The 24706-nt window shown below is 49.7% G+C and overlaps 2 protein-coding genes and 1 long non-coding RNA gene across 8 annotated transcripts in view; all 3 read right to left on the bottom strand.

The window, feature by feature from the left end:
- Nucleotides 1-24706, bottom strand: part of HOXC10 (homeobox C10) — a 184217-nt gene that overhangs the window by 108893 nt on the left and 50618 nt on the right. The gene's annotated exons all lie outside the window — the stretch shown is intronic.
- LOC135966245 (uncharacterized) lies at nucleotides 762-2358 on the bottom strand. The gene is made up of 2 exons (XR_010579450.1): nucleotides 1641-2358; nucleotides 762-896 (listed from the first exon to the last, which is right to left on the bottom strand). It is a non-coding gene; the product is annotated as an uncharacterized lncRNA (long non-coding RNA).
- HOXC4 (homeobox C4) overlaps nucleotides 4181-24706 on the bottom strand; it is a 39403-nt gene continuing 18877 nt past the window's right edge. The window contains exons 1-3 of one of the 2 annotated variants that reach the window (XM_074007048.1): nucleotides 5851-6079; nucleotides 5686-5734; nucleotides 4181-5357 (exon numbers count right to left, since the gene is read on the bottom strand). In XM_074007048.1, coding sequence (XP_073863149.1) covers nucleotides 5002-5357; nucleotides 5686-5689 — 360 coding nt within the window. In that variant the 5' untranslated portion in view covers nucleotides 5690-5734; nucleotides 5851-6079 and the 3' untranslated portion in view covers nucleotides 4181-5001. Of the gene's footprint in view, nucleotides 5358-5685; nucleotides 5735-5850; nucleotides 7049-24706 lie in introns of those variants that run through there. The other variant, XM_065524320.1, reaches the window with a different exon arrangement.

The raw sequence follows: 24706 nt of genomic DNA, 5'->3' as shown, positions 1-24706 counted from the left end.
TTCTGGCTTCACTCATACCCCATCGAGGCAGGCAGAGCTGACCCTAGAGGATGCTGCCTATTCAGGAATCTGAAAATGTTGATGGGGCCTGGAAATTTAAAATAGTCCTTTCCTATTTATTAGGCTCTGTAACCGTATTTACCCTCAAACATACTCTGAGATTGCCTACCCATCCTTGTCTTTCCTTCCTCCCAATTTATCCTCTAGGCCTGGCAGAAAGGAAAAGCAGGAAGATGGGGTTGCAGAGGCCCTTATCCCGGCAGGCCTGGATGTGGGCTCTGCTGGATTGGCCCTGCCTTCAAAGAGCTACGGAACTGACACCAGAGAGAAGAGAAGAAAAACGCGGAGGACTGGAGGGAGACCCAAGGGCTCCTGACCTTGGAGGGCCGATGAGCAAACTCCAGATGGGCTTTAGTTTCTTTCTGCTCCCCAAGTTCCAAAGGGGTCTGAGCTTCTTGAGCTGTGCAGGTTTTAAAATGTTGGAGGGCTTCTCACAGGTCTGTGGTTCAGAGTTCACCACCTCCAGTTTAAATTATCAAGAGGCAGCTAAAACTCCAACACCCAAGCAGCCACAAGCTGAAGGAGAAAAATCAAAATGGGGCTGGGAATGCCGGGTGCAGAAAAAGCAGGCTGAGAGGGGTGGTCGGCTCTATCAGAAAGATTGGTAAGAGGTAAAGACTTTTTTTTTTTTTTCTTTTTTACCAAATCCCCCAAATGTTTGTTTTGGGCTCCTGCCCATCCAGATAAATCAAGCTAACAGATTAGGAAGTTCATAAAATTGTATTCTTAGGTAATGACATCCAGAGAGGTAATAAATATTCCCTCTGCTCTGGTGGCCGCTGGAGTTATGGTGTTCAGGGATCTTCCATCTCTCGTTCCAAGCCTGAGAGGGGTCTCTTGGAAGGGGAACATTTAAATTAAAATTAGCTCTCCATAGGTGCGGTGCCAGATAGAAGCTGTGGAAAACCTGGAGCGGTGGTTTTGTGAGTGCAATAGCATGCTCCCCCAGGACTGGGCAAAAAGCAGAGAAAAAGATGGTACAGTTGCTCCAGCGCACGCTCGGTCCCGTCATAGCACCCTTGATCTTAAGGGCCCCTTTCAGAGTCAGTCTCCCCTAATCCTAGAAAAGCAGAGAAGGACACCCTGGCCCCAAGCTCCCAGCAAACCTTTCAATTGTTTTCACTTCCCTACCACTCCCCCAACACACACACACACACACACACACACACACACACACACACACACACACACCCCTAGCTGTGGGAAGCTGTCTCTGGATTTCAATCTGCCAAATCCAAGCAGAAAGAAAACTGAAGCACAGATTGCAGAGAAAACTTCGTAGGAAACTTTACACAAACAACAGCAAGAGACCCTCGGACAGGGAACGTGCCTCAGTCCTTTTCCCTCAGTCTAACTTTCTCAGACTCTCTCTCTCTTTTTTGAGCCAAATTTCTTTACTCCCCGGGTACACAGACTCGGCACAGAAACGTCTTTTTCTCCAAGCAGAACCCCTCCGCTCACAATTGGATTTCCCGCCTTCACTCCCTAAGACCGGGGATCGTGACAAAAATTGACTGGCAAATAGAGTTTAAACTTTTGTGCTCCTCACCCCCAGAGCAGACCGAGTGCTAACTACTTACATGTCAAAGGGATCTTTGGCCTATGGGGATCTCCTGGCGCTTGGAGAGAAGGAACCCTGGAAGATCGGTGTCGCCGTTTCACACGTCTTCTTTTTACTTAGCCATTGAAGAGAGAGGGATACAATGCACTTACAGGCATTCCTGCGCCTTGCCTCTCCCATTACTCTGGGCAAGAAATCCCCAGTCCTACAAAAGCAGCGGCATCCTATCTGGAGACCAGGGCTGAGCAAGGGCTGGCTTGGGAGGGTCAGAGATGGGGGTGGGGGAGAGGTCAGAGGCGCTGCAGAATATAAAGGCAATGGGAGAGAAAATGCTGTGTCCTCCCCGTGAACCTGGGCTGTGTCCTCCCCCCAGTTTTTCCCCACTGCTCAACCCAACTTAAATAAAAGCTCAGCCCTCAGCTTCCAGTGAGGCTGTAGCAGCATCAGGCAGAGAGCAGGGACCAAGACTGCTGGGGCTTGGGGCCCTTGGCCCAGATTGGCCCCCCACATCCCAACCCTGCCCTGCCATTCTGGGTGACGAAGTCCAAGGCAAAGGAGAACTTTGGGGAAAGGGGAGAAAATGGAGCCCACTGGAGGGAAGGCCAGAGCACAAAATCTTCAAACTCAAATGTAAGGGATTTTAGTTTGGGTTCATTTGTCAAGAACTATGGATTTCTGATGTTTCTCCTTTTCAGACCATAAAGGACAGAAGGAGACACACAGAGAATGACCATGTATGTGAGGGAAGAGGAAGGAGAAGAAATAGAAGACATAAAGAAGGGGAAATAAAATAAGTGTCCCAACCCTTTTATGCTGCTTTTCCTGAACTAGAGTGTTCCTTCAGCAATTTCAGGGAGAAACTTAGGAAATAAAATGTAATAATTTTCCCCCTCCTCACTCTCATCTCTTCCACTTTTGGGAGGAGAGGGATAAACTCCCTGAAAGTCACACAGCAAACTTAGGAAAGAACCATGGATCTCAATTTACCCCTTCCCTGCTTTCCATCTTAGCTCCTTTACAGGCTTGAAAAGACACCCTGGTGCCCTTAGACCTTCCTTCCCTTTTCGCAAGCGCAGTTAGAACCCCCTTTTTCTGTTCCAAGGGCAATCGCCTCAAGACGATAGGGGCTACAGTCAGATTTGGCCCCTAATTCACTTGATCACATAAAAAACTCCAGATAATTGTTGGCCTGACTCCTCGCACTGTAGGCAGCATGTTTTGTTGTCTCCAGGGTACCACTGAGGGAGGAAAAGTAGACCTAAAGGACTAAGAGATTCCCCCCAACACACACACTTGTGAGGGCATGCATACACACACACACACACACACACACACAGAGCAAGTAACATCCAGCAAGTGGTTCAAAAGGAAATAAATTCAAATCACACCAATGTGATTTGTACAACTTAGTCCTGCTGTTACCTTTCACTCCAGAATTTGGGGATGGGAGAAGGGATATCCCTGGCTTCCCTGCGTACCCTAGATCTCTTCTCCCTCTGTCTTCTACTTCTAATTGCCTTTCTTCCTGAAATATGGATAAATCATCTGAGAAGAAGCTCACCAACAGCCCTCCTCCCACTTTCTCCTAACAAACAAGCAAAAAATTAAGCAGGCCTTGCTAGGGCCTGGTTCTCAGACCAGAATTATTTGGGAGCCTTTGGCTTGAATGTATTATTCAGGTAATCCAGGCAAGATTTTTTGTTTCTTTTTTAGCCCCAAGGAAACAATTTTATTTAATTAATTTATTTCTTTACAGCCAGAGAGGCTTGTTCAGGCTATCCCCATACACTGCCAGGACCTGGGAGGTTATAGAAAGAGAGGTTGGTCCTTGACTCTCCCTAAGTCTCTTCTCAACACCTGGCAGGTCCATAATAGAAGAGAATAAAAAGGTAAAAATATTTCATTATCTCCAGGCATCAACCTTTGAGGCCTATCCATAGCAAGGGAAACTCCCAGGCCTCTGGCCTCCACCTTACCCCTTTTTCCAAGCCTAAACAAACAGAAGGCATCCTGACAGGTCACTTTGCTGCTTCAGAATCACCAGCTCGAAACCTTTCTTCTTTTAGGAACTCAAATGTTGAGGGGATGTCTTCCTTAATCCCTCATCCCAAAAGAGCCCTAAAGATGAAAGAAAACTCTTCTCCTTCCCACTCCCTAAACGTGCCCTCTTGTCTACAAATTAGGCAGGCCTACTCAGCACAGAGGAGGGAGAAGGGAAGAGAGAGAACATACAGAAAGAAGAAACTGTACCTAACTATAGAAAAGTGAGACACCCCCCACCCTTAGCTCCACTGAAGTGCCCCCAGAGGAGTCTGGCCTCTCTGCAGACTCAGGGGGAAGCAAGGGGACTGGAGAAATTAGCCTTAATCTTCCACATCCCCTCTTCTGAAGATCCCATACCCCAACCCTTTTGCTGTTTCTTCTGAGGACATTGGAAGACTAATGGAGAGCTAAGATTTGTGTGTTTGTTTAAAGTAAACTTAGGCAACTATAGAGAAGATGGGATGTTACCAGGCCAGAGAAAGGAGGGGGATAAAAAGAAACCATCAGACATTGACGTAAAACTAATTCACATCCACTGGTTTATTATTGATCACGGGGCATTTCACATCAACACTAAAATTCTTTATTGCAAGTTTTACAATAATCAAGTAAATTCAGTCCAAAAACACAATAACCACGATGGGGGTGGGGAGAGATTCTACCTATAGACTGCCTCTCTGAACTGAAAGTTCATTTTGATTTTCTTTTGGCTCCTCAAACTGAACAGCTCTGAGAGGCTCTCCAGATGCATTTAGCTTTGTCTGCTGTCTTCGCCCCCTCTCCTCCCGCACCCCCCCCCAACAATAATACAAAAGAACTTCATAGCTTTGTTCTCCTTAAAATGACTTCCCCCTCACTAACCTCCCCTGGTGCATTTTCAATGCAAAAGGCCTAAGGAAAGAGGGGGGAAGAAGGAGGAGGAGAAGGATGAGAATTGGCTTTAAAATCTCTTTCCTTTTTTCTTTTCCTCATTTCCCCTGAAATTCACCCAAACCAGACTATCACACCTTGCAATATATAATTTTTGCAGTTTTTTTCTTAAAAAATAAATAACCCCCCAAATGGCCTTAAAAAAAAAACAAAAAAACACCCAGCAGGTACCATGCTAAGACAACATCACATGCTTAAAAGGGTCCTTAACAGTGGAAGGCAGAGGAGGGCAGGGGGCTTGTTTGTTTATCTGTTTTGTCTGTTTGGAACTGACAAGGGACAAGGCGAGAGGAAGAGAGAAAAGAACCGATATATATATATATATATTAAATTCTATAAATAAGAGTCAATTTGTGTGTGAGGGCAGGGTGGGGGCATGGGGTGGGGGCAGGGGTGTGAGTTATGTTTTATAACCTGGTAATGTCCTCTGCCCGTTGCTGCTCCGGCGGCGTGGCGCTCTGGGAGTGGTCTTCAGAAGTACCCGGGGTAGCTGCCGAAAGGGTGCTGGGCGCAGCGCCAGCCGGGGGTGCTGACCTGACTTTGGTGTTGGGGAGTCGGTGGTCCTTCTTCCATTTCATGCGACGGTTTTGGAACCAGATTTTGATCTGCCTCTCAGAGAGGCACAGCGAGTGGGCGATCTCGATCCTTCTCCTTCGGGTCAGGTAGCGGTTGTAATGAAACTCTTTCTCTAATTCCAGGACTTGCTGCCGGGTGTAGGCTGTTCTCGAGCGCTTGGGTTCCCCTCCGTTATAATTGGGGTTCACTGGGGGAGGGGGAGGGGAAAAGCAAATAGTGGGGTTCAGAGGCAGCAGGCACCCCGCCCCCCACCCTCACCTCATCCTCAGCTCTGAGGAACAGGAGGAGGGAGTGGTGGAAATAAAGTCATCAAGCTTAGATGGGTTATAAAGAAGTTGAAGGAAGCTGAAGACTTTGTAGTGTAATAAGAGGGGAATCCTCATTGTAACGACACTGAATTATTTATGCGCCCTTAGAAAGCCAGCATAGTTTTCACACATACATAACAGATCGTAGCACATGGCTCGGACTGCCCAGAGTAGCTAAGCCATAAAATTTATGGGGGATGTAATTACCCATTCTCGCTCGTAAATCCAGTTCAATTGTGCTAACCCAGAGTCGCTCCTGGAGAGAGAGGGGGAAGGAGAGAAAGGAGGACGGGGGCCAGAGGGGGCCGAGGAGGGTGGGGAGCGCTAGGGAAGACGAGAGGGAGGGGGGGAGCAAAAAGCAAAGTTGCCTACCCGTGCTAACGTGAATTTTTTTCATCCATGGGTAGACTATGGGTTGCTTGCTGGCGGCGCTGGAGGGATGGTCGGGGGCTGGCTGGCTGCAGGCTGGCGGGGCTGGGGACGGGGAGGCGGAGGCGCCTGAGAGAGGCGCCGGCTCGCAGAGCGACTGTGATTTCTCGGGGTGGTGGTGGCCCGCCTGGGCCGGCCCGTGGCCTCGCGAATTGCCCGGCCCCTGGAGACTGGTGCAGCTATACTGGCGCTCAGGGTAGCTAGGGCGCGGAGGCGGTGGTGGGTACAGCTCCTGGTGGTGATGCTGGAATCCCGATTCCCTGGTCCGGCCGTAATATTCCGGACTGTGTTCAGGGATGTAGCTATTTTGCGAATATTCTTCGCATGGAGGAAATTTCGGATCGATGTAGTTAGAGTCCATCAAATACGAGCTCATGATCATTAATTTCTGGAGTGGAAAATAATTTTTCTCGCTTTGTCGTTTTTCTGCTCCATAAAGCCCTCCTACTAGCTAGCGACCCTGTAAAGTTACTTTCACCATGTGACTCCGCCGGCCAATCACACGGAGCAACCCAGTCCCCGGATAAGGAACCGAATCGCTTTATTCAAAATGTATCCAATTTTTTTGTGTGTGTAGTGGTGGTGGTGCTGGGGGGTGGGTGGTGGTGATGTGGGGTTAGCTGGCAGGGGTTGGGGTGCCGCCAGTGCACATCCCGTCAGACTGACAACGCTCCCCTGCAAAAGGAGATGGGAAGCTCCCGGCTCCCCTCCAAAGCCCGGGCATTGGGGGGCTGTCGGGAGGCAGTGATTCAGCCCCCGCCCAGGGTCTCCCCTCAGGCCTCTGCTGGGCCCCGTGGGCCTCGGCTCTTGAGCTTTTCCAGAGGTCTCCATTCATGGCGATCGTGTCTCAGTCTGTGTAGGTCACCGGGCAGCGCCCCTCTTTCGCAGGAAGAGGAAGTTGAATGAGGACTGGAGTGGAGGTTGGATGGGGAGGGGCCCAGGCTGAGCCGAGGAGGCTGGAGAGCCTGGAGTGCCCCCCATCCAAGGATACCAGAGTCCAGCCCTCTTCCCCATACACACTCACCCAACCCTCTGGCCATGGGGCCGGTGAGGCAGGGTCCCAGCTGGACCAGGCAGGTAGAGGCAGCGGGATGCAAATGATTCTGACGTCATATCTGGAGGTCTGGGGGTTGAGCCCCCGCTGAAGAGAGACAGGAAGTGGTTGGCAAAAGCAGAGTTCAGAAGTCTCGCCTTCCCCTGCTACCCACTGACCCTCCCTGCCCCAGCCCCAGAGCAGAGGATCTCTTCTACTGCTGGCTCCTGTTTCCACTCCCCATTCAGCCCGGCCTGCTATTTTCTGACAATTATCTCCAAGGAGCTGGGGCACGGAGGAGAGCTTTCTGCCAGGGGTCAGTGCCCTCTGATGGTGCCCAGCCAAGACCCTGAGAGTTCTTTCTCTGTCCCCACAGAGGGCAGACCTAGCTAATAGGGAGGCCTGTGTGGGTAGAGCCTGCTTGCTTCTCGCTAGGAGCTGTATCCATGTAACACGTGTGTTTACATGTAAACACGAATTCCTAAGGGCCAGCTCCAGGCTGCTTTCCAAAAACGGAAGGCTAAGCTCACCAAGTTGGGGAGGCAGGGCCAGCCTTGGGGGTCTCCAGCCCATTCACACCCTCTCCCCTCTCTCTGCCACCCACTCACAGTAGTACTCTGATGGAGGAGGGTGGCAGGGCCATAGAGAAGGGAGGGGGCCAGGAAAAGCTGCTTTCCTAACTACCACCCCCCCCCAGCTAGGGGTGGCCCTGTCAGGCCACCGATTCCAATTAACTGATCGCCCATAACTCAGAGTTGGGGGGGTAGCAGAGGGGAGAGCCCAGGGAGGGAGCCGGGTCCCCTTGTTGTACTTGATAACAATTATAGTTTAAAATCATAGCTTGCCGGGGCTCGGCTATATTTTACTTGATAACAATAAAAGTGACACATAAAGTTAACTGTTTATGTTTTATTTATTAGACTAAATCTGCCAGCGGTGGTAGGAGCGCTTGCCTCGTCGCTACAGCTTTTATAGGGCTGTAAAACGTCATAAATCAGTCTCGCGGAATCGCCCGCACTCTTTGTGTCGGCGGCGGCGCGGGGCTGGCGGCCGCTGGCTGCCTGCTCCCTCCTTTCCACGAAAAGTGGTAATGTGATTTTTTCCCCTCTGATTTTATTATTATGATCGCCGCCGTGATTAGTCAATCTACCTTTAATTCGCCGCCCTACGCTGCCTCCTCCTAGCCCAGCCTGGTTGACACTTGAATAAGTACCTTTTAAAACGGCATAACAACTATTTGAGGGTTTAATTAGAACATCTGCAATTAAGGGAATGAGGAGGGGAAAAGGAAAAAAAATAAAGCCCTTGTGAGAGGGAGACTGAAAGCAAGAGATTCCCATCCTTTCTTCATCACCTTTGGGATGTTGGAGAGGGTTTGCACTTCCAAATTAGGGCTTCCCCAGAGGGCTGGAATGAGAGGGAAGCTGGACCACAGGCAGTGCCCAAAGGGTGCTGATTCCCGCCTGGGCCCTCGCTGCCTTCCCTCTTCTAATGTTTAGGCCCCCAACCTCACCCCAGGCTCAGCAGGGCCAGCGCTTAGCTTCCAAAGAGCTGGCACTTGGGGGTCCCTGAATACTCTCTCTCCAAGAGGACAGTGCCCATCCCCACTGTCACCTGGCCAGGTGAAGGAACAGGAGTTCCCCAGAGGCTGACCACCTCTTATGGAGATTCCCAAATTCTCAGAATTGGCTGAGAACCCTTGCCCACTCTTGTCTGGAACCCTCTGCATGTGAGGACAGGCTGGTTAGGTTGGAGAGGAACTTGAGACTGTGAGTGAGGGGGCAGAGGAAGGCTACTGCTTGGCTAACAGTGGTTTGAGTTGTGTGAGGGTTGTCTTATTTTAATCATTGGTGATGGGGGTGGGTTCATTAAAAATTGCTGGAAGAGGGCAAAGGGAAACCAGTGCTGAATCCTAGTACCTAAGTCTGAACTATAGTCCCAGATGACTCCATGGGGAAGTCCAAAGCTCAGCAAACTTTGGTACCCTGCGGAGAGGGTTGATGAAGAGGGAGGAAACAGGGCCCCACTCCCTGCCCCCTTCTAGGTCTGTACCTGGATAGGGCTGCCTCACCTGGAAAGGTCAGCTGTGAGCCTGACTCTCCTCCTCTCAGCCCTCACACTCACCTTCTACCATCCCTGCCCTGGCCCTAACCCTCTTTTCTTCAATCTTCACCCTCCTGGACTTGTTAAGAAGTCCTCCCCAATATGTTGCCTGTCACATCTCATCCCGGCCAGGTTTCTGAACTTCTGCAGGTGGGTCAAGGAGACTGACTTTGGGCCAGTGTAAGTAGTAGACACAGAGGGTTCAGATGCCCCCAACTGAATGTCAGGTCTGTCTTTGGTTATTATGGTTAACATATATGCATGCACACTATTAATATTTATTAATATATTAAATGCCTCTTTATGCAGCTATAAATATGTACAGTTCTCATTCCAGGTTTGTGCAGCTAATGCAACATGCACAGCCAGAAAGTGAAATCTCCAAGGTTCCCCTAAACGTGCCCACACTCGTCTATATCATTTACAAAACAACAACAACAACTCCCTTTGGGCTCCTATAGCTTAATAGCAAGGAAGTCGCCTATCACATGGGTAAAATACCACACACATACACACAAACATTTTCACCTGGATATTATTACAAGCACAGAAATAAAATCCGTTCGAAGGGCTTTTGCACTTAGCAATGGCTTAATTGGGAGGGGGTGGGGGTACTAAAGCAGCTCTCATCTGTGATGAATCCTTGTATCTGGTCCTGTCTTCTTTTGTGTTTCACCCTCCTGCCTCCCGCCTTGCTGGCCCAGGGACCACACCTCTGCCCTGTCCTCCACCTTACTTTGCCCCAGTTTTATTTGTTTTTATTTTTTCTGACTACCTTTTGCCAGCATCCAAATGCTCTCTGCAATTGCCCCTCCACCCCATCCCCTTTCTAAATCTCGATTTGGTTTCTCTTTCGGAAACACGTTTCAGTACAAAGCGCTTCCCTTCTGACATCGCTGAAGAAAAATATGTGTCCATTGTGTGTGAGGCCTTATTGTGCCTGGATTACCATACTGACCGTTGGATAACCCATATTCCTCCCCTCCCCAGTAACAAGCTGCCGGCTGAGAGAGCTCAGCGGCTCCACAGATTCTCTGCTGCATTAAAATCTCACCCCTCTCTGATTTTTCCAAGGGAGAAAAATAAATGGGTGAACCAATTCAGGATTTGGAGGGCAAAGGGAAGGAAAATGAGGGTCATTCCTTTCCCTACTCTTTAAAATGCAGGGTTTATGTGTGTGAATGTTGTTGTTGTTGTTGTTTTAGGGATTAAAAATTGCAACATGTCTGTTTCCTTTCACTCACATAAATTGACTTTTAGATGGTATGCAATCAGGCAATTCATTTCACTTTGATTTTTTTTCCTTTGGGCAACTTGAAAACCCCAAACTAAATCAAGGCTCATATCCCATTTTTTTCGTGTGTGTGTGTGTGTGTGTGTGTGTGTGTGTGTGCGCGCGCGCGTTTGTCCCTTTCTAATGCCCCAGCCAGGGCTAATGTATGCAAAAGAATATGCAAATGCTTAATTGATTTTTTCTTAAATCTCTTGTCAGTAAAAGTAATGAATTGGTCTAAAATGATTTTAATAACCTGGATATGTCACCAGAAAATACTCAACCTTTTTTCTTCTCCTGGAATAGCTTATAGTCTCAAAAAAAAGCAATCATGGAATGTTAATTTGCCCCCCTTTAAAATATTGAAGATGAATTTCTCTTGTTTGTTTGGAGACCATAGGCGAGGTCCTCTCATGGATTTCCCCCGCCTTGCCTTGCCTTCCTTGGAATTCAATTTTCCTTAAATCTCGTTTAAAGTGGCTTTTTAAAAAGTGGCCGCATTTTAATATTGGTTAGACAGAGTGACCTGCATTTCACCTCGGGTGTTTGACTTGTTCCAATAGGTCACTGCCATGGGGTTATTGATGAGGAAACTCCATTGAAATTTGTCTCTTCGCAAATGGCCTTTAGATCTTCCAGCGAGTTCAATAACTAGTTATAATGTGGAAGGGGAAAAATGAAGGCCCTGGGCTAACGAATTTGATGTTTCATTTTTATGCTGGAGAAATTGTTAGTTAGAGATTGGGTTCCCCACCACCTTCCTCCCTCATCCCAGCCTCATTGACCCCCACCCCTCTTCAAGACTGCTTTTTAAAACTTGGTTTGGGGTGTCCCTTGCTAACTTTGATGCAAGCTTTAATTCTTCATATTATGAAAATTGTTGCTGAAACTTCTGATGTGTGGATGCAGGAACCTTGCTCTGCTGCAGGTTTGTAACCTGAATTTCTCGCTGGGGAGGGGGAGTTTTATTTTTCAAGGAACCTAAATTTGGCTTGAAAAGATCTAGAAACCAGGCTGGCCTTAGGTTAGTTTATGGAGGGCTCCCTGGCCTGGTCCTCCCAGTATTAAAGAGATGACAGGAAGCTGGAAACACTTTTAAGAGTTTATGAGGGTATCTCAAAGTGCCTTAATCTGTTCTTGGCCTCTGAACTGCCAAAGACCCATGAGATTAGGCACCCAAGAGCAAAGAAGGCAGAGACTGGGAAAAGCTAAGGATAGAGAGAGAATTCTACAGTAGGCAAGGGAATCCTGGGTCCTCTCCAGGGTCAGCGTCAGAATTCATGGGGACTCAGTCGGGTCACCTCTGTTGCTTCACAAGAAGGGTGACCCAGAAAAGCTCAATTCCCAAAGACCATGCATTTTAGTAAACTGGAGAGAGTCGAGGAAAAAGTGGGGTGTTGGAGATTTTATAAGCTTTCCCTTTTTCTGGAGTTTTTAAGGGAGGGAGAAGAAAAGGCAGAGGAAGGGATTGGAGGTCTTTATTTTATTTACCCCAACCACAGTCAAGTTGGGGAACCCTTGACTCCTCGAGAAACCTCTGTGAGAAAGAACTTTGGAGAGCGCGGTCTCCTGGGCTGACCCAGCGATATCAGATCATTACCATGATTAACCTCAATAATAAGAACATCTTCCCCTCACAAAACACAGCTCCCGGGGTGCCTTTTTTCCCCTTCCAGGAGCTGTTCTTTCTCCTTTCCCGCCCAAAAGGATCCAGTTTGCTCAGCCCCAAGCTCCCCCTTTAATAACCCCGTCTGCCTCGCACACCCCTTCCAAGCCTCGGCCCATAGATCGGCATGCCTTGAATCCTGGGTTGGAGGAATCAAGGCCGAGAGAGATTTCTAAGTGCCTGAAACTGGGGTGTCACCTCCCTCCATCCCCTCAAACCCAGAGGCAGCATCTTGATGCCATTTGGGTTCGCAAACTTGCCTTGGCAAAATCGTGGCACCAGTGGGATCTGGGGAACGGCCTTCAACTGCAATTGCGCGTCTCAACCCCACAAAAATGGGAAAGTCGGAGAAAGGGCCATCGGCGGTTTCAGGGTCTGGCCTGGGAGAGGGCACCAGAGTCTGCTCTTCCCAGCCAAGTGGGAATCAATAGCGATGTGTTATAAACTTCCCCGAAGCCCCTCCGAGCGCTCTGTTCCTGGCGGGCGAGCCACGTCCCTAAGCCGCTCGCCAGCCTCGGCCTGCACCTTGGCCCCCTTCTCCGAACCCGGGACCCCCAGCTTCGGGCCTCGCCCCCTCCCTGTTTTAATTACGTGATTGATTTCCGCTTTGGCCGCCTCGGGACGCCTCTCCCTCCGACTGTTTAAATCTTTCGGCTCCCTTTTTGTATTTCCGAGTCTTCCCGGCGGGCTGTAATTTAGAGGCGGCCCCTCGGCTGCCGGCGCGCACCTCGCGGCCTGGGTCCGGGGCTGGCTGCGGCCTCGCCCTACATTCCAACGAAATGGTCCTGCCGCGGTGCTCGGGCGGCAACCGGCTCTGCGGCGCGGGACTCTCAGGCTGTGGTCCTGCCCACTCGCTTTCTGAATTATTTTGTGCTCCATTATTCTCTGATAGGAAAACGTTCCCTGTGTGGGTTATCCCTTCAGGCCTGGCCTCAGAGCTGGGCTCTCCGCGGTTCTGTGCTTTTCTCCTCCCCCGAATGAGGTGTGTGTTGGAAGGTCTGGATTGAGCCCGGAGGAAGCGCGACGCCTGGCTCCAGGCTTGCGGGGAGCTCGAGTCCCTTCGCCCCAAACACCTGGGCCCCGCGCTGGCGGGCGAGAAGCACCAGAAGAGACGCGAATTCGGCCACAACTTTACGCCGGTCAGCGCAAGAGGGCCCACCCCGCTGCGGCCCCTACCCCGCAGTAGGCGGTGGATCTGACTTTCGCTCCACAGCCCAGAGGCCCCCTCGCCCTGGCAGCCTCAGCGGGCACCCTGCAGCAGCCTGGGGTGGCTGCGCCCACCTCCGCCCGGGAACACGCTGTTCAGCCCCTCCACCCGACGGATTGAAGGTGAGGCGAAGGAAGGGAAAGAGGGGAGAAATTGGTGAGAAGAGTAGACTTAGGGTGAGAGGAGAAAGGGGAAGACAAGAAATGAAGAAAAGGAGCCCCTTCTCCCACTGTGGCTGACTTCTTTCCATTTCTCTTTTTCCTCCCCAAACTGCTGGTTTTCCACTTAATCTCTCATTTATTTACAACAAATAAACATTGCTCTGCTTATTCTCCTACGTTGTGTTCATTCTTTGATCTTTTCTAACGAGGCAGCAATTAGTTACTATTAACAGTATATATATACACATATATATTTTTTCCTCAAGGTCAGAAGGGGATTGGGAATGTCTTTCTGACTGGGAAGAAGTTCAGTGACACTTGAGTTGGCCACAACTTTCTCCCCGTCCCCTGACCTACAACACCCCAATACTTGCCCCCCAGGCCCCCGCCCTCACAGCAATGTTGCCGGGTAAATAAGAGTCCGCCTGCCTGGCTATTAGGATTCTGGAGACGTTGGCATCTGTAGCAATCATTAGTCAAAGCCGCGGAAGCCAAAGGAGCCGAGGAGTTGGACAGAAAAAATCTTGGAAATGATATACAGGAGCCGCTGAGGCATCAATCCCAGCCGATAAGAGCGGGGTTGCTGGGAGCAAGGCGGCCGCTTAATTGGGCCCTGGGCACCAAGAACAACCGGGGAGGAGGAACCTATGGGTTGCGCAATAACCCTGGCATCATTTGGGCGCCCTACAAAAATTGTTGGGGACTTGATCCCCTTTTCCCCCACATTTCAAAGGCCCAGTTGGGGGTGTAGGGAGACCTACAAGCCCCTGTCAGCCTCTCGCCCTGGGGATCCAAGAGGAACTGGGCTGGAGGACTCTCCCCTTCCTTCTCTCCCCCTTCCTTTTAGTGGCTATCTTGAGAGGTAGGGAGCCTCAGCTTGGATCTTGGGTCACAGAGGCAGCCTGGAGGCAGGCTATGACCCTCAGAGTAGGTTTTTGGGGGCAGATAACTCAGTGGGACTAGCTTTGGAGATAGTCTTGGAAATAGAGACAGAATTACTTGCTTTAATAAGCTAAACATCAAAAATATATTTGTTCCCTACACCCACTCACCTAATATCTTTGTATATCACAGATGCAGAGATAGAGAGGGAGACAGAGAGATGCAGTAAGTTTAAGTCCTTCTAGAAGGGAGATCTATGCCCCTATACACAGATGCATGCATTATGAAACCATCTCTAAACATACGTCCAAACATGTAAGTTTTTCAGCAAAAATGCAAAGACTGTAAAGACCTCTAAATATGTAGCTTCAATATGTAGCTATTTTATGGGTTAGGATCCTTGCATAAATCTAGATAAAATTTTCAAAATGCACATTGAACACACACGTAGCTCTTTCCAACCAAGAAAAAAATTCCCAACTATTCACTAGGTGTTTCAAGAGAGTTGTACCAATACATCCTAGCATATACATCCAACCACTATAGAAAGATTGGTAAAGTGCACACAGGAATTTGACCGAGGACCATTATGTTCACTATGGTTCTATAAATCTAAAGATCTATAAATCTGCATTTAAACATGGAGTAAAAAGGAGTATAAAACATACATCCTGATATAGACATAGAACGAACGATCTACAAATACATTTTCACATATATAACTATAGGAGTGCTGAGCTCTCTGTGAAGATTATTTGCATGGAGTCCTAGGAATGAAGAGGAATCTCTAGTGCTTGTGGGTTTGGGGTATCCCAGCCCAGGCTTCTCTGAGAAAGAAATGAGGGTGGACTAGAGCCTTCACAAGTACTAAAAGGGCCCAGGAACTCATAATCTATGACATACTTCTAGCATATAGGGGCATTTTACTGGCAATGAATAGGAGCCCTGATGCCTGGGCCTGAAAGCTTCCTGACCTGATCTGGCTTGAACTAAGGCTGAGTTAGAGGGCTTTTAACTTCGTTTTCCTTCAGCTCCTTAGCCCCAGGCTCAAAGGAGGGACTTGCCAGGGAGGGGGTGGGGGATCCTTAGGAGGGGAACACTCATTATCTTTAGGAAATGGAGCTATTTAGGTAAAATATATTGTTTGTTTGGTAGATAGAGATGTGAGATGGCTGGGGGCTTACACACACACACACACACACACACACACACACACACACCTGCACCCATCTCTTAATTACAAAAAACCCAGTGACAGACTGCAGAGCTCCCTTCATTCATGCGGTACATGATGGGGTTCCCCTATGCCCCCCTCCCATCTCCTCTTATTCCTAGCTCCCATGAACTCTTTCTCTTATACACCTGAAGTTCTACCTTGTCCAAGGGGGTTTGGGGCTTGGGGAAAGAGTGACCGGGAGAGATGAGCCCCAGAACAGAAGAGTCCTGATATCTACAGCCAGGCTCTGAAGCTATTTACCTTCAATGTTAGTTCCTTTGTGATTGAGGGGTTGGGGGACCAGGGACTGCATGGGCATGAAAGGAAATGAAAGGTTGCATTATTTTTTAGGGGAAAACTTTGAGGGGGGAAAAAAATCACCAACTAGCCTTTTAAAAAAGAAATTGGAGGCAGAGGATTTTGAAGACTCCAGATGCTCTGTTATAGTTCTCCTTTAGTTTACTGGGGAAGGGAGGCAAGGAGGGGCCTCAGGTGGGCTTGGGGAAGTGCAATCCAATCTACCAAGCCAGCTTTGGGGGAGAGTGATTTACAAAGCAAAACCTCAGATGCTACTTCCTGAGAAGTTACCAGATCAAAACACCCTCCTCTAGGTGTTTACGACCCTGTCTTTACTCCCAACAGGAAAAGCACCCTCAATAAAACCTCAGCCAATGTCCCCATCCTCCACCCAGGGGATGGGGAGAGACACAACATAAAATGAAAGACCTGACCCTTACTACTCCCTACACACGCGCACACACACACACACACACACACACACACACCCCCTGTATTTTCCAGCCAGAAAGTTGTCTTTTATTTTATTTTATTTTTTTAATTTTTATTTATTTATTTTTTTTGAGATGGAGTCTCGCTTTGTCGCCCAGGCTGGAGTGCGGTGGCGCGATCTCGGCTCACTGCAAGCTCCGCCTCCCGGGATTACACCATTCTCCTGCCTCAGCCTCCCAGTAGCTGGGACTACAGGCGCCGCCACCACGCCCGGCTAATTTTTTGTATTTTTAGTAGAGACGGGGTTTCACCGTGTTAGCCAGGATGGTCTCGATCTCCTGACCTCATGATCCGCCCGCCTCGGCCTCCCAAAGTGCTGGGATTACAGGCGTGAGCCACCGCGCCTGGCCAGAAAGTTGACTTTTAAAAGAAGTATTTACTAGACAAGATTTCTTTCTAATGTCTAAGCAAGGGAGCCCTGAGGAGTTTGGAGTTTGAGCTTGGAACAGCAGGAGAGGGGGATTAGATCAGATAAGATTCTGGCCTGCTTAGACCCTCCATGTCTGTCCAAATCCCAACAACTCAGTCTGGGACAACACGACACTGATCACAGAAAGCCTGGCTGCCACCATCCCTGGAGTCAGCTCTAGGGTTTGGGTTTTCCAGAAAGGCAGAAGGAAGGAAACTCAACAGCTGCTCAGGGCTTGAGGGGTGGGGGTGGGGTAGGGAGGACAAATGTTTCGAAGCTGGGCTGATGGGAAGAATGGAGTGGGAGGGAAGGAGTGGGAAGTTGGTTCCATACTGGTTACTGTATCCAGCCCAGGCTTCTGACCTCTACCATACCCTCCTTGGGCACATATATGTATTTCTGTGTGTTCAAGTATTCTGGTGTTCAGGGCCAGGAACGAGGGGAAATGAACCCTAGGGAAGAACCAAGCCTGAATTACCTCTCTCAGGCCTGTGGTACAGAACCGAAAGGATCCTAGGTGACCAGGCTACACATTTCAGCCAGCCCACATGGGGTTGCAGATCACTGTAGAATTTTTTTTGTACATGTGTGCAGGTGTAGAGAAACAGCCTTCTCCCTGCACTGGCTCCCTAGCATGCCTGGAGCAGTGGACTGGCTCAGGGCCCAGCCCAAGTGTTCAACCTCTTCTCATAGCTGCTAAAATGTGGTCCTTAGAGGCTGAAGAAGGTCCTGCATAACCGAGTTCAATTTTCCCAAGTCCCACATTGCACACCCACACCGCCTCCTCTGAGGTATCTCTGTTCCCCTTTTGCCTCTCAGTGAACCTTCGGATTGGGAGAGGGAGATGATTACAAGGGTTGTGTAGGGCTCAAAAATAAAGAGATCTGTATCACCCAAGTTCCTCAGCCCAGACCTTGTCTGGCAATTCCTTGGGTTCCTGGGCCCCATCGAAGCAGCTAGCGGAGATATTATCAGAACAGACACACCAATATGGGTCACAAGGAGCCAATAAAAGTGGGGAGGGGTAGGAAAGGATGTGACTTTCTTGGCTCTCAAATAGCCTTGTCTTCTCCTTAAATTGAATCCCTCACCCCAAAACCCTAGTTTGGCATCCTGATTCCAGATTTTCTTTCTTTACCTCAAAGGGCTTCAGGGGCCCTAGTCCCACTAAAGAAGAGGCTCAGGGTGGTGGTACTTGCCTTCTCAGCAAAAAAGACCTAATTTAAATCCTAGAACAATGATGTTTCGGCATTCCCCCTCTCAAAAACTCAATCCAAAGCAGTTATGGAAGAAGAGCGATAGTCAAAAAGAGAAAGTTTACCTAGATATTAGGAGGGGTCGAGGCACTCATTAAATCTCTTTTCCCAGTGCCTGTGTGGATAGAACCAATCTCCCCCATCTTTGTTTCCTAACTCTTCATGAGAACTGGTACCCAGTGTGAGAAGTCCACACTGAGGGGAGAGTTGGTCTCCAACAACCTGCCACACCATTCACTGGGGAAGAATAAATGTGTCCTTTAATTCTAACTCATAAAAGAGGAAAATGGCGCCAGCCGCGGTGGCTCATGCCTGTAATCCTAGCACTTTGGGAGGCCAAGGCAGGCAAATCACCTGAGGTCAGGAGTTTGAGACCAGCCTGACCAACATGGAGAAACCCTGTCTCTATTAAAAATACAAAATTAGCCAGACGTGGTGGTACACACCTGTAATCCCAGCTACTTAGGAGGCTGAGGCAGGAGAATTGCTTGAACCCAGGAAGCAGAAGTTGCGGTGAGCTGAGATCCTGCCATTGCACTACAGTCTGGGCAACAAGAGTGAAACTCCGTCTCAAAAAAAAAAAAAAAAAAAACTGGACGCGGTGGCACACACCTGTAATCCCAGCACTTTGGGAGGCTGAGGCATGTGGATTACCTGAGGTCAGCCCAGGCAACATGATTAAACCTCATCTCCGCCAAAAATACAAAAATTAGCTGGGTGTGGTGGTGGGCACCTATAATCCTAGCTACTTCGGAGGTTGAGGCAGGAGAATTGCTTGAACCCAGGAGACAGAGTTTGCGATGAGCCGAGATTGCACCATTGCACTCCAGCCAGGGCGACAAGAGCAAAACTTAGTCTCAAAAGAGGCAGATGGAGCAGTGTGGTTGAAGGTAACTTGGGAAGTGAGGGCTCAATGACTTCTGAGAAGAGCTGCTCTTTTTCTGGCTTGTCATCCTTATCCTTCCCAACTGGCCTGTGGCATTGTCCCCAAACCAGCTCCACCCAGAAGACAAACAAGGAGGTGGGGTGTTGAAAAACTCCAGCTCAGTCTAGACTATCCTTCCCATTCTTGTGCTCTTAATGCCCCCAGGGGAGGGCTTAGAGGTCCAGGTGGCACAGTCCATCAGAACTCCTGCCCCTTAGCTCAAAGAGGGCAAGAGATCAGGAAGAGAAGTGGAGGAGAACCCAACCAGAAAATTCACTCTGAAACAAAGCTCTGGAGAAGGAGTTGGGGGAGAATGCCCGGGTCTGGACCCAGCAGTGGACTGGCTCAGGGCCCAGCCCAAGTGTTCAGGAAACACAAGCATTTCTGTCATAGATGTGCACTCCCTGTGCCTCAGATGCTCTTACTCAGCAATAGTTTCTCGCCTATTGCTTGTTCTTGGTCTAATCCATGTAAACTCAAACACTGAAATCCACACCTTCAGTAGCTGTACCTTTTGATGGCTATTGGCCAGGACATAGGATCATCACCTAGTCTATTATTATTATTATTACTATTATTATATCCTGTTAAAAGAATGGAAGAGGAAGGGGTTTAAACAAATCCATCAACTATTTAATGTGGAGAGTGAGGAAAGTCGGAATTCTCTGTGCTCATTCCTTTCCAGAACCCTTAACTAGCTCAAAGTTATTTGACAAACGAGAGGTACCAAACACAACTTTCAAAAAAAACTCCACTTTTGCTCCCTTCCTAACTTTATCAGCCTGAGGCAGTCTAATACAGCTAATGGCTATTGGAGCATTTCCAGAAAGATAAATCAAAAGTCCTCTCCTCTAATCACCCCACCCGCCCTCATGAAAATCAGAAGAGTGAATACTTGTTTAAGTGTATGGGGAATAATCACAGCCAGAATTTGAATTTAGGGCTGGAGTTCATATCCGCATTTGCTCTATAGTCTAATTTAGAGTCTACAACTACAACACCCAGAAAACTGGGTAGAATCACGCTGGCGAATGTGGGAATAATCCAGAGGTTGCCCCCACAACTTCACATCCTTGTGCATTTGAGATTGACTCCCAGATACAACTTTGTAAGAAATTGAGGAGACAAGCCAAAGACTCCTGAGATGGTTCAGGGACTGAGAGAGGAGGCCAGAATATGCTGGGTATCACTCCAGGCTTCCAAATCTGAGATAGGGTAAACCCAGGAGCTAAGGCTGTGGTGGGAAGGGAGGGAGGGAGGAAGGAACAGGGCCAGAGGGGAAAAGCGAGACAGAGACTCAAGTATTTTTTGCTGATTGGTTGATGGGGACCATGTGACCCTGCTTAGTGCATTTCTGATTGGTTGCTTGACCTCTCCTTGGGTTAAAGACCTAGGAACAAAATTAAAAGCTTTCCGGGTTGGCTGGAAAGCTTGGCACCTGATTGCCTGCCCTTCCTCCGATCCAGAGGGACTCCAAATTCGGGTTTGGGGTAGTGGGTGGGAAAACCAAGAATTTCAGGCCTCCTTTGTGTTTGCCTTGTTTCCAGGTGGAAATTGAAACTGTTTTTACAAAACAGTAAAAAGCTGAGGCAAACTATTTGAGGGGAAGGAGAATCAATTATCACAGGAAGAGGGGTGGTATTTAAATGGAACTTTTGAGCCTAAAGAACAGAAAAGGGGGTGAAGAAGTCATCAAAGGGCTCAAGGGACGCTGTGTAAATCTTTAAACACCCTCGAATGCCCGTCTACACAGAGAGGAAGGGAATGGGACTGAGATTTGGCCGGGAGTCAGGGCGAGTGTCAGGGTGGAGTCTTGCCTGGATGTGGGACTTCGGCCCTGGCTAAATTCCCCGTTAAAGACCACTGCACTCGCTCCCCAGAGCCCTGGGGGGGCTGGAGAGAGGGAAAGAGTCAAGTTACAGACCAAGAGAAACTCCCATTTCCCTGCTGCTTGGATAGGAAAGTTTCCAGAAACCCTCAAAATCACAGACTAGAGGGAAGGAGTGAGCCAAGAAGGACGGGTAATGAGGAAGGGAGAAACTGGTAATTAGTTTTTTCCAATGCGTTGCTGGAGAGAATTCCCTGTGATCCTAGGGAAATAAAGGTATCAGGGAGGAGGGTGGGGGAGGCTGAATCTTGGCCGAGACTGACGCCCTGAGGGATGGCGTCAAGGGAATCCTCCATGTCGGGTTCCCGAGCTCCTCATGCAAGTGAGAGACCCCTAGACTGAAGGATGGGGCTCAGCTAAGACTATCCATTTATTTGGGCCTCTGTACCCGCTTCATTCTCCCAGAGTCTGCCTGCTTCTTGGTTCTTCCTCAGTCCCTTGAGCAGCAGGGGCGAGGCTAACAGCATTCTCTCCTCATCCCCCAACAGCACCTTTTCACAAAGCAGGCGCCCAGACACCCCTGCTCCCCAGGCATGCCCCACCTTCTGGAAGGTGCAGATCTAGCTCCATCCCTCTGCTCCCCACCCCTTTCTCCCAGCCTGGAGGAGTTGCCCTTATGGGTCCCTGGCCTTCAGCCCTGCTTCCAAAGCCCTGGCTATTCATGGCTGGCCAGTACAGGAGCCTGAATTCACATGTTGTCTCTTTCCTGGCTTAGCTCCCAGTGACGCACAGGGAGGGATAGCACTCGCAGGTGTGGAAGACACGTACCTCTCATGCCCAATGCTCCTGCTGCTCCTTCCTAGAAACCTGAAGAGCGCCCTAGCATTAGGATTGACCCCAGGGTGCAGTGCTCAGATTGGGCCCTGCCAGCTCCATCCCTGAGGGGCTACTCTGTCCTTAAGGCTGGGGGACTTACTTTCCCAGCCTAGCAAAGACATTGCCTCTGTTCCCTCACCCATTCAACACACAATTACACTCCACTCACAGCAGGAACCTCTAGGGCTCTTAGGGCCTAGTTTTATCTGAGGCAAGGGCTGGGAATGCCAGGAAGACCCAAGCAGCTAGAGGGACAGGAGAAAGCATGAAACCACACTGGCTCCAGACGGACTAAGATGCCAAACTACAGAGGATGAGACAGCTGCCCATCCAAACCTGGCGATGAGGGAGGGAGGGGGCACTCTGGGACCTCTGGGTTCAAACAGCTACCTTTGGGATGCTTTTGCCAGTTCAGGCAGCAGTAGCCTGTGGGCTTAGAAGCCACAAAACCCTCCTTCCCTGCCTTTCTCCCCAGCTTCCCACCCTGCGTGGACTCTGGGCCACTGGCCAAGGGCTGAACTCACCCCTCGCTGGAACAGGGGGCCCCAGAGGCATTTCGAACTTGTGTCTAGAGTTTACATACCCGTACAGACACCAAACACCCTTGTTGCTGCTGCTTGCTTTCTTCTCAACTGAAAGGGTCAGGAAGACCTGACAAAACTCTAAACAACCAAGGCCTCTCTACCCCAGTTGACTTGCAGTCAGAGAGAATAAGGAGTGGGAAGGGGAGGTATGCTCTGGGTAGACAAGCTCCCCCATCTTCCTACTTCCAGCGGCTTCTTCGGCTTCTTTTCTTCTCCCACCCCAGCCTGAGAAGGCCTTTTCCCCTCCTCCTAATGAGTGGGAACTGCCTTCTATCAAGTGAGATGGGTGGCTAGGTAAATGGGAGAAAGGGTCTGAGAGAGAGAAAAAGAGAATTAACTCACAGCGTTCGCCTGGGATTCATTTGCGAAGATGTAACCTCTCTCACCATCGTCCCCAGCGCCGTAATCCCCTCTAACTGCCAGGCCCTCTGTCCTAGCATTAAACCTCACCAGCAGCTGCGTGGCTGGACAGTTAAGATTATATATGATGTAAATATATTGTGGGTTTGTCAGCTCTCCCTACACCATAAAACTTGGTTTAATGATATCACGTGGTCCCCCAAGAGCCACTCACGGGCTTGCCTTCAGGCTATTCACATAAATAACCTCCAAAAGTTTCAAACTCCTAAATTCACATAGAAGCCATGCCTATTTCTCTAATGCTCAGTTACACTAAAAAGCCCTGGTGCTGTTCCTTTGCCCCACCCCCACATCCCCCTTGCAGGGTGGAGAGCGGGGAGAGGGTAGATCCTTATTTATTTATTTACTTACTTATTTCCATAAGGACCTGTCGCCTTCGAGGTCGTGTTGATATTTTTGTCCTCTTATTTTTTCCTCCTCTCTCCTCTAATTGCTCAGAGTGGGCCGTGTCCCCCCTCTTCCCACTCCCCCGGGAAGGTAAGTCATGCTTCTTCCCCTTCTTTCTCGCTGCCAGAGGGGGTGGGTTCCAGGGCAAAGTGGATAGGCAGGCTCCATGGTCTCTGTTTGGAACCCAGAAGCCCCCTCCATGAACTCCCCCAGAGCAATGCCAGACCCTGGTACCTGGAAATATGTTCTAGGAGGCTGGCAGGTGGGGAAACTACCGCAGGTTCCAAAGCAGAAGCCCCTGTTCAGGGAGAAATCAGGGATCTGGGCCTTACACACCCCCAGTGTAGGGAAGTAGGTACGAGGCCTCTGGCTTGGTTGCCGCCCTTGATGCCGACGCCGCAGAAGCCGAGGCTGGGGCCTGGGCAGACCTGCAGATTGTGACAGGAAGGAGGAGAGCAGGCAGGCACTCTGTGTCCACCCAAGCCTGGCCAAAATGAGTCAGACCTTCAGCTCCTCCAGGGAAGGAAAGGCCCAAACCCTGCCGGGAGGAGGCAGTCAGTGCACGGTGGGGCTGGTGTGCCCTGCCTGGCAGCTCTAACCAACGTTGCCCCCATCCATGGCAAAGCCCTTGGTTTTCCCCCGGGCTGTTACACCTGTCCCCTGGGGAGGAAGCACAGGGCCTGGGCAGCCTGGGAGGCTGGAGCGGGCGGATGCGGGCACCACAGCCTCTTTTTTAGTTAACTGTTACCCACCGGAGACGCCAGTGCTTCTCCACGCTTCACTGCTCGCCCAATAGTTTTACTCAGCATGGAGAAAAAATTAAAATAACTCCCTGAAGAAAATTACACATTTTATTTCAGAGAGAGAGAGAGAGAGAGAGAAAGAGAGAGCTGGTGTGGGTTGACTGCTGTGTGCAAGTTGAGGAGAGACAACAGGCACCCTAACCTGGCCTGAGTGCAGTGCGAAGGGGAAGGGTGGCAGTTGTGGGCACTGTTCAATAAACATTTGTTGAGACTGCCTATGTGCCAAGCATGGGGTGAGGAAAGGCTCTTGGGTCTTTTAAAAAATGACTGATGGGTAGCTTAGGCAGTGGGATGCAGCGTACGTTAGTACTTATAATAAATCCAAGGACCATCAGCATTAATAATCATAAATATTCCCTTGCCCCTCCCCAGAGCCTCTCTGCTCCCCTTTCTTCTTGCTTGCTCCTGCAGCCCAGCTCCAGACCCTCACCCCACCAGTGTGGGGGGAAATCACCCCCTTGTGGGAGGTGGGAGAGGAAATGCAGTAAAGTTTTATGGACCCTTCCCACATTTGTTTCTACTGTAAAGTGCTTCCTCCCCCAGCCCATCCCAGGAACCTGGAGAAGGACCTGAGCCTCAGACACTACCTGAATTATCTGCCTCCTCCCACCCCCACCTTTAACCCATCCTCTCCTCCACACAAAATCCCAGAGACTGAGATAAATGATGGCAAACAGACGTGACTCCAGCATTGGTCTATGCAGCTCCTTTCCCAGTTAATTGTCCTGCATAGCCCTAGGCCCTAGAAGGTGGTGGAAACAGTCTGAACATTTCCTGCCAGGCTGATACATGCTGCAGATTGCCCTCCCTGCTCCCTCTTCCCCAGTATCTTAGATACTGAAGCACACCTCCTCCAACTCTCCCAACACCCCTTTACCAAGCAATGCCACCTCCCTCTAGAGGCCCTTCTGGGACCAAATGTGTCTCTAGAGTGAGGGCTTAGCCCTCCCTCTATGTCCAGCAAGGCCTCTCAGGGACCAC

Source organism: Macaca fascicularis, chromosome 11 (genome assembly GCF_037993035.2).
Source record: "Macaca fascicularis isolate 582-1 chromosome 11, T2T-MFA8v1.1".
NCBI classification, from domain to species: Eukaryota; Metazoa; Chordata; class Mammalia; order Primates; family Cercopithecidae; genus Macaca; species Macaca fascicularis.
Note: the sequence above shows the minus strand (reverse complement) of the source record. Positions and strands in the feature narration are given on the sequence as shown.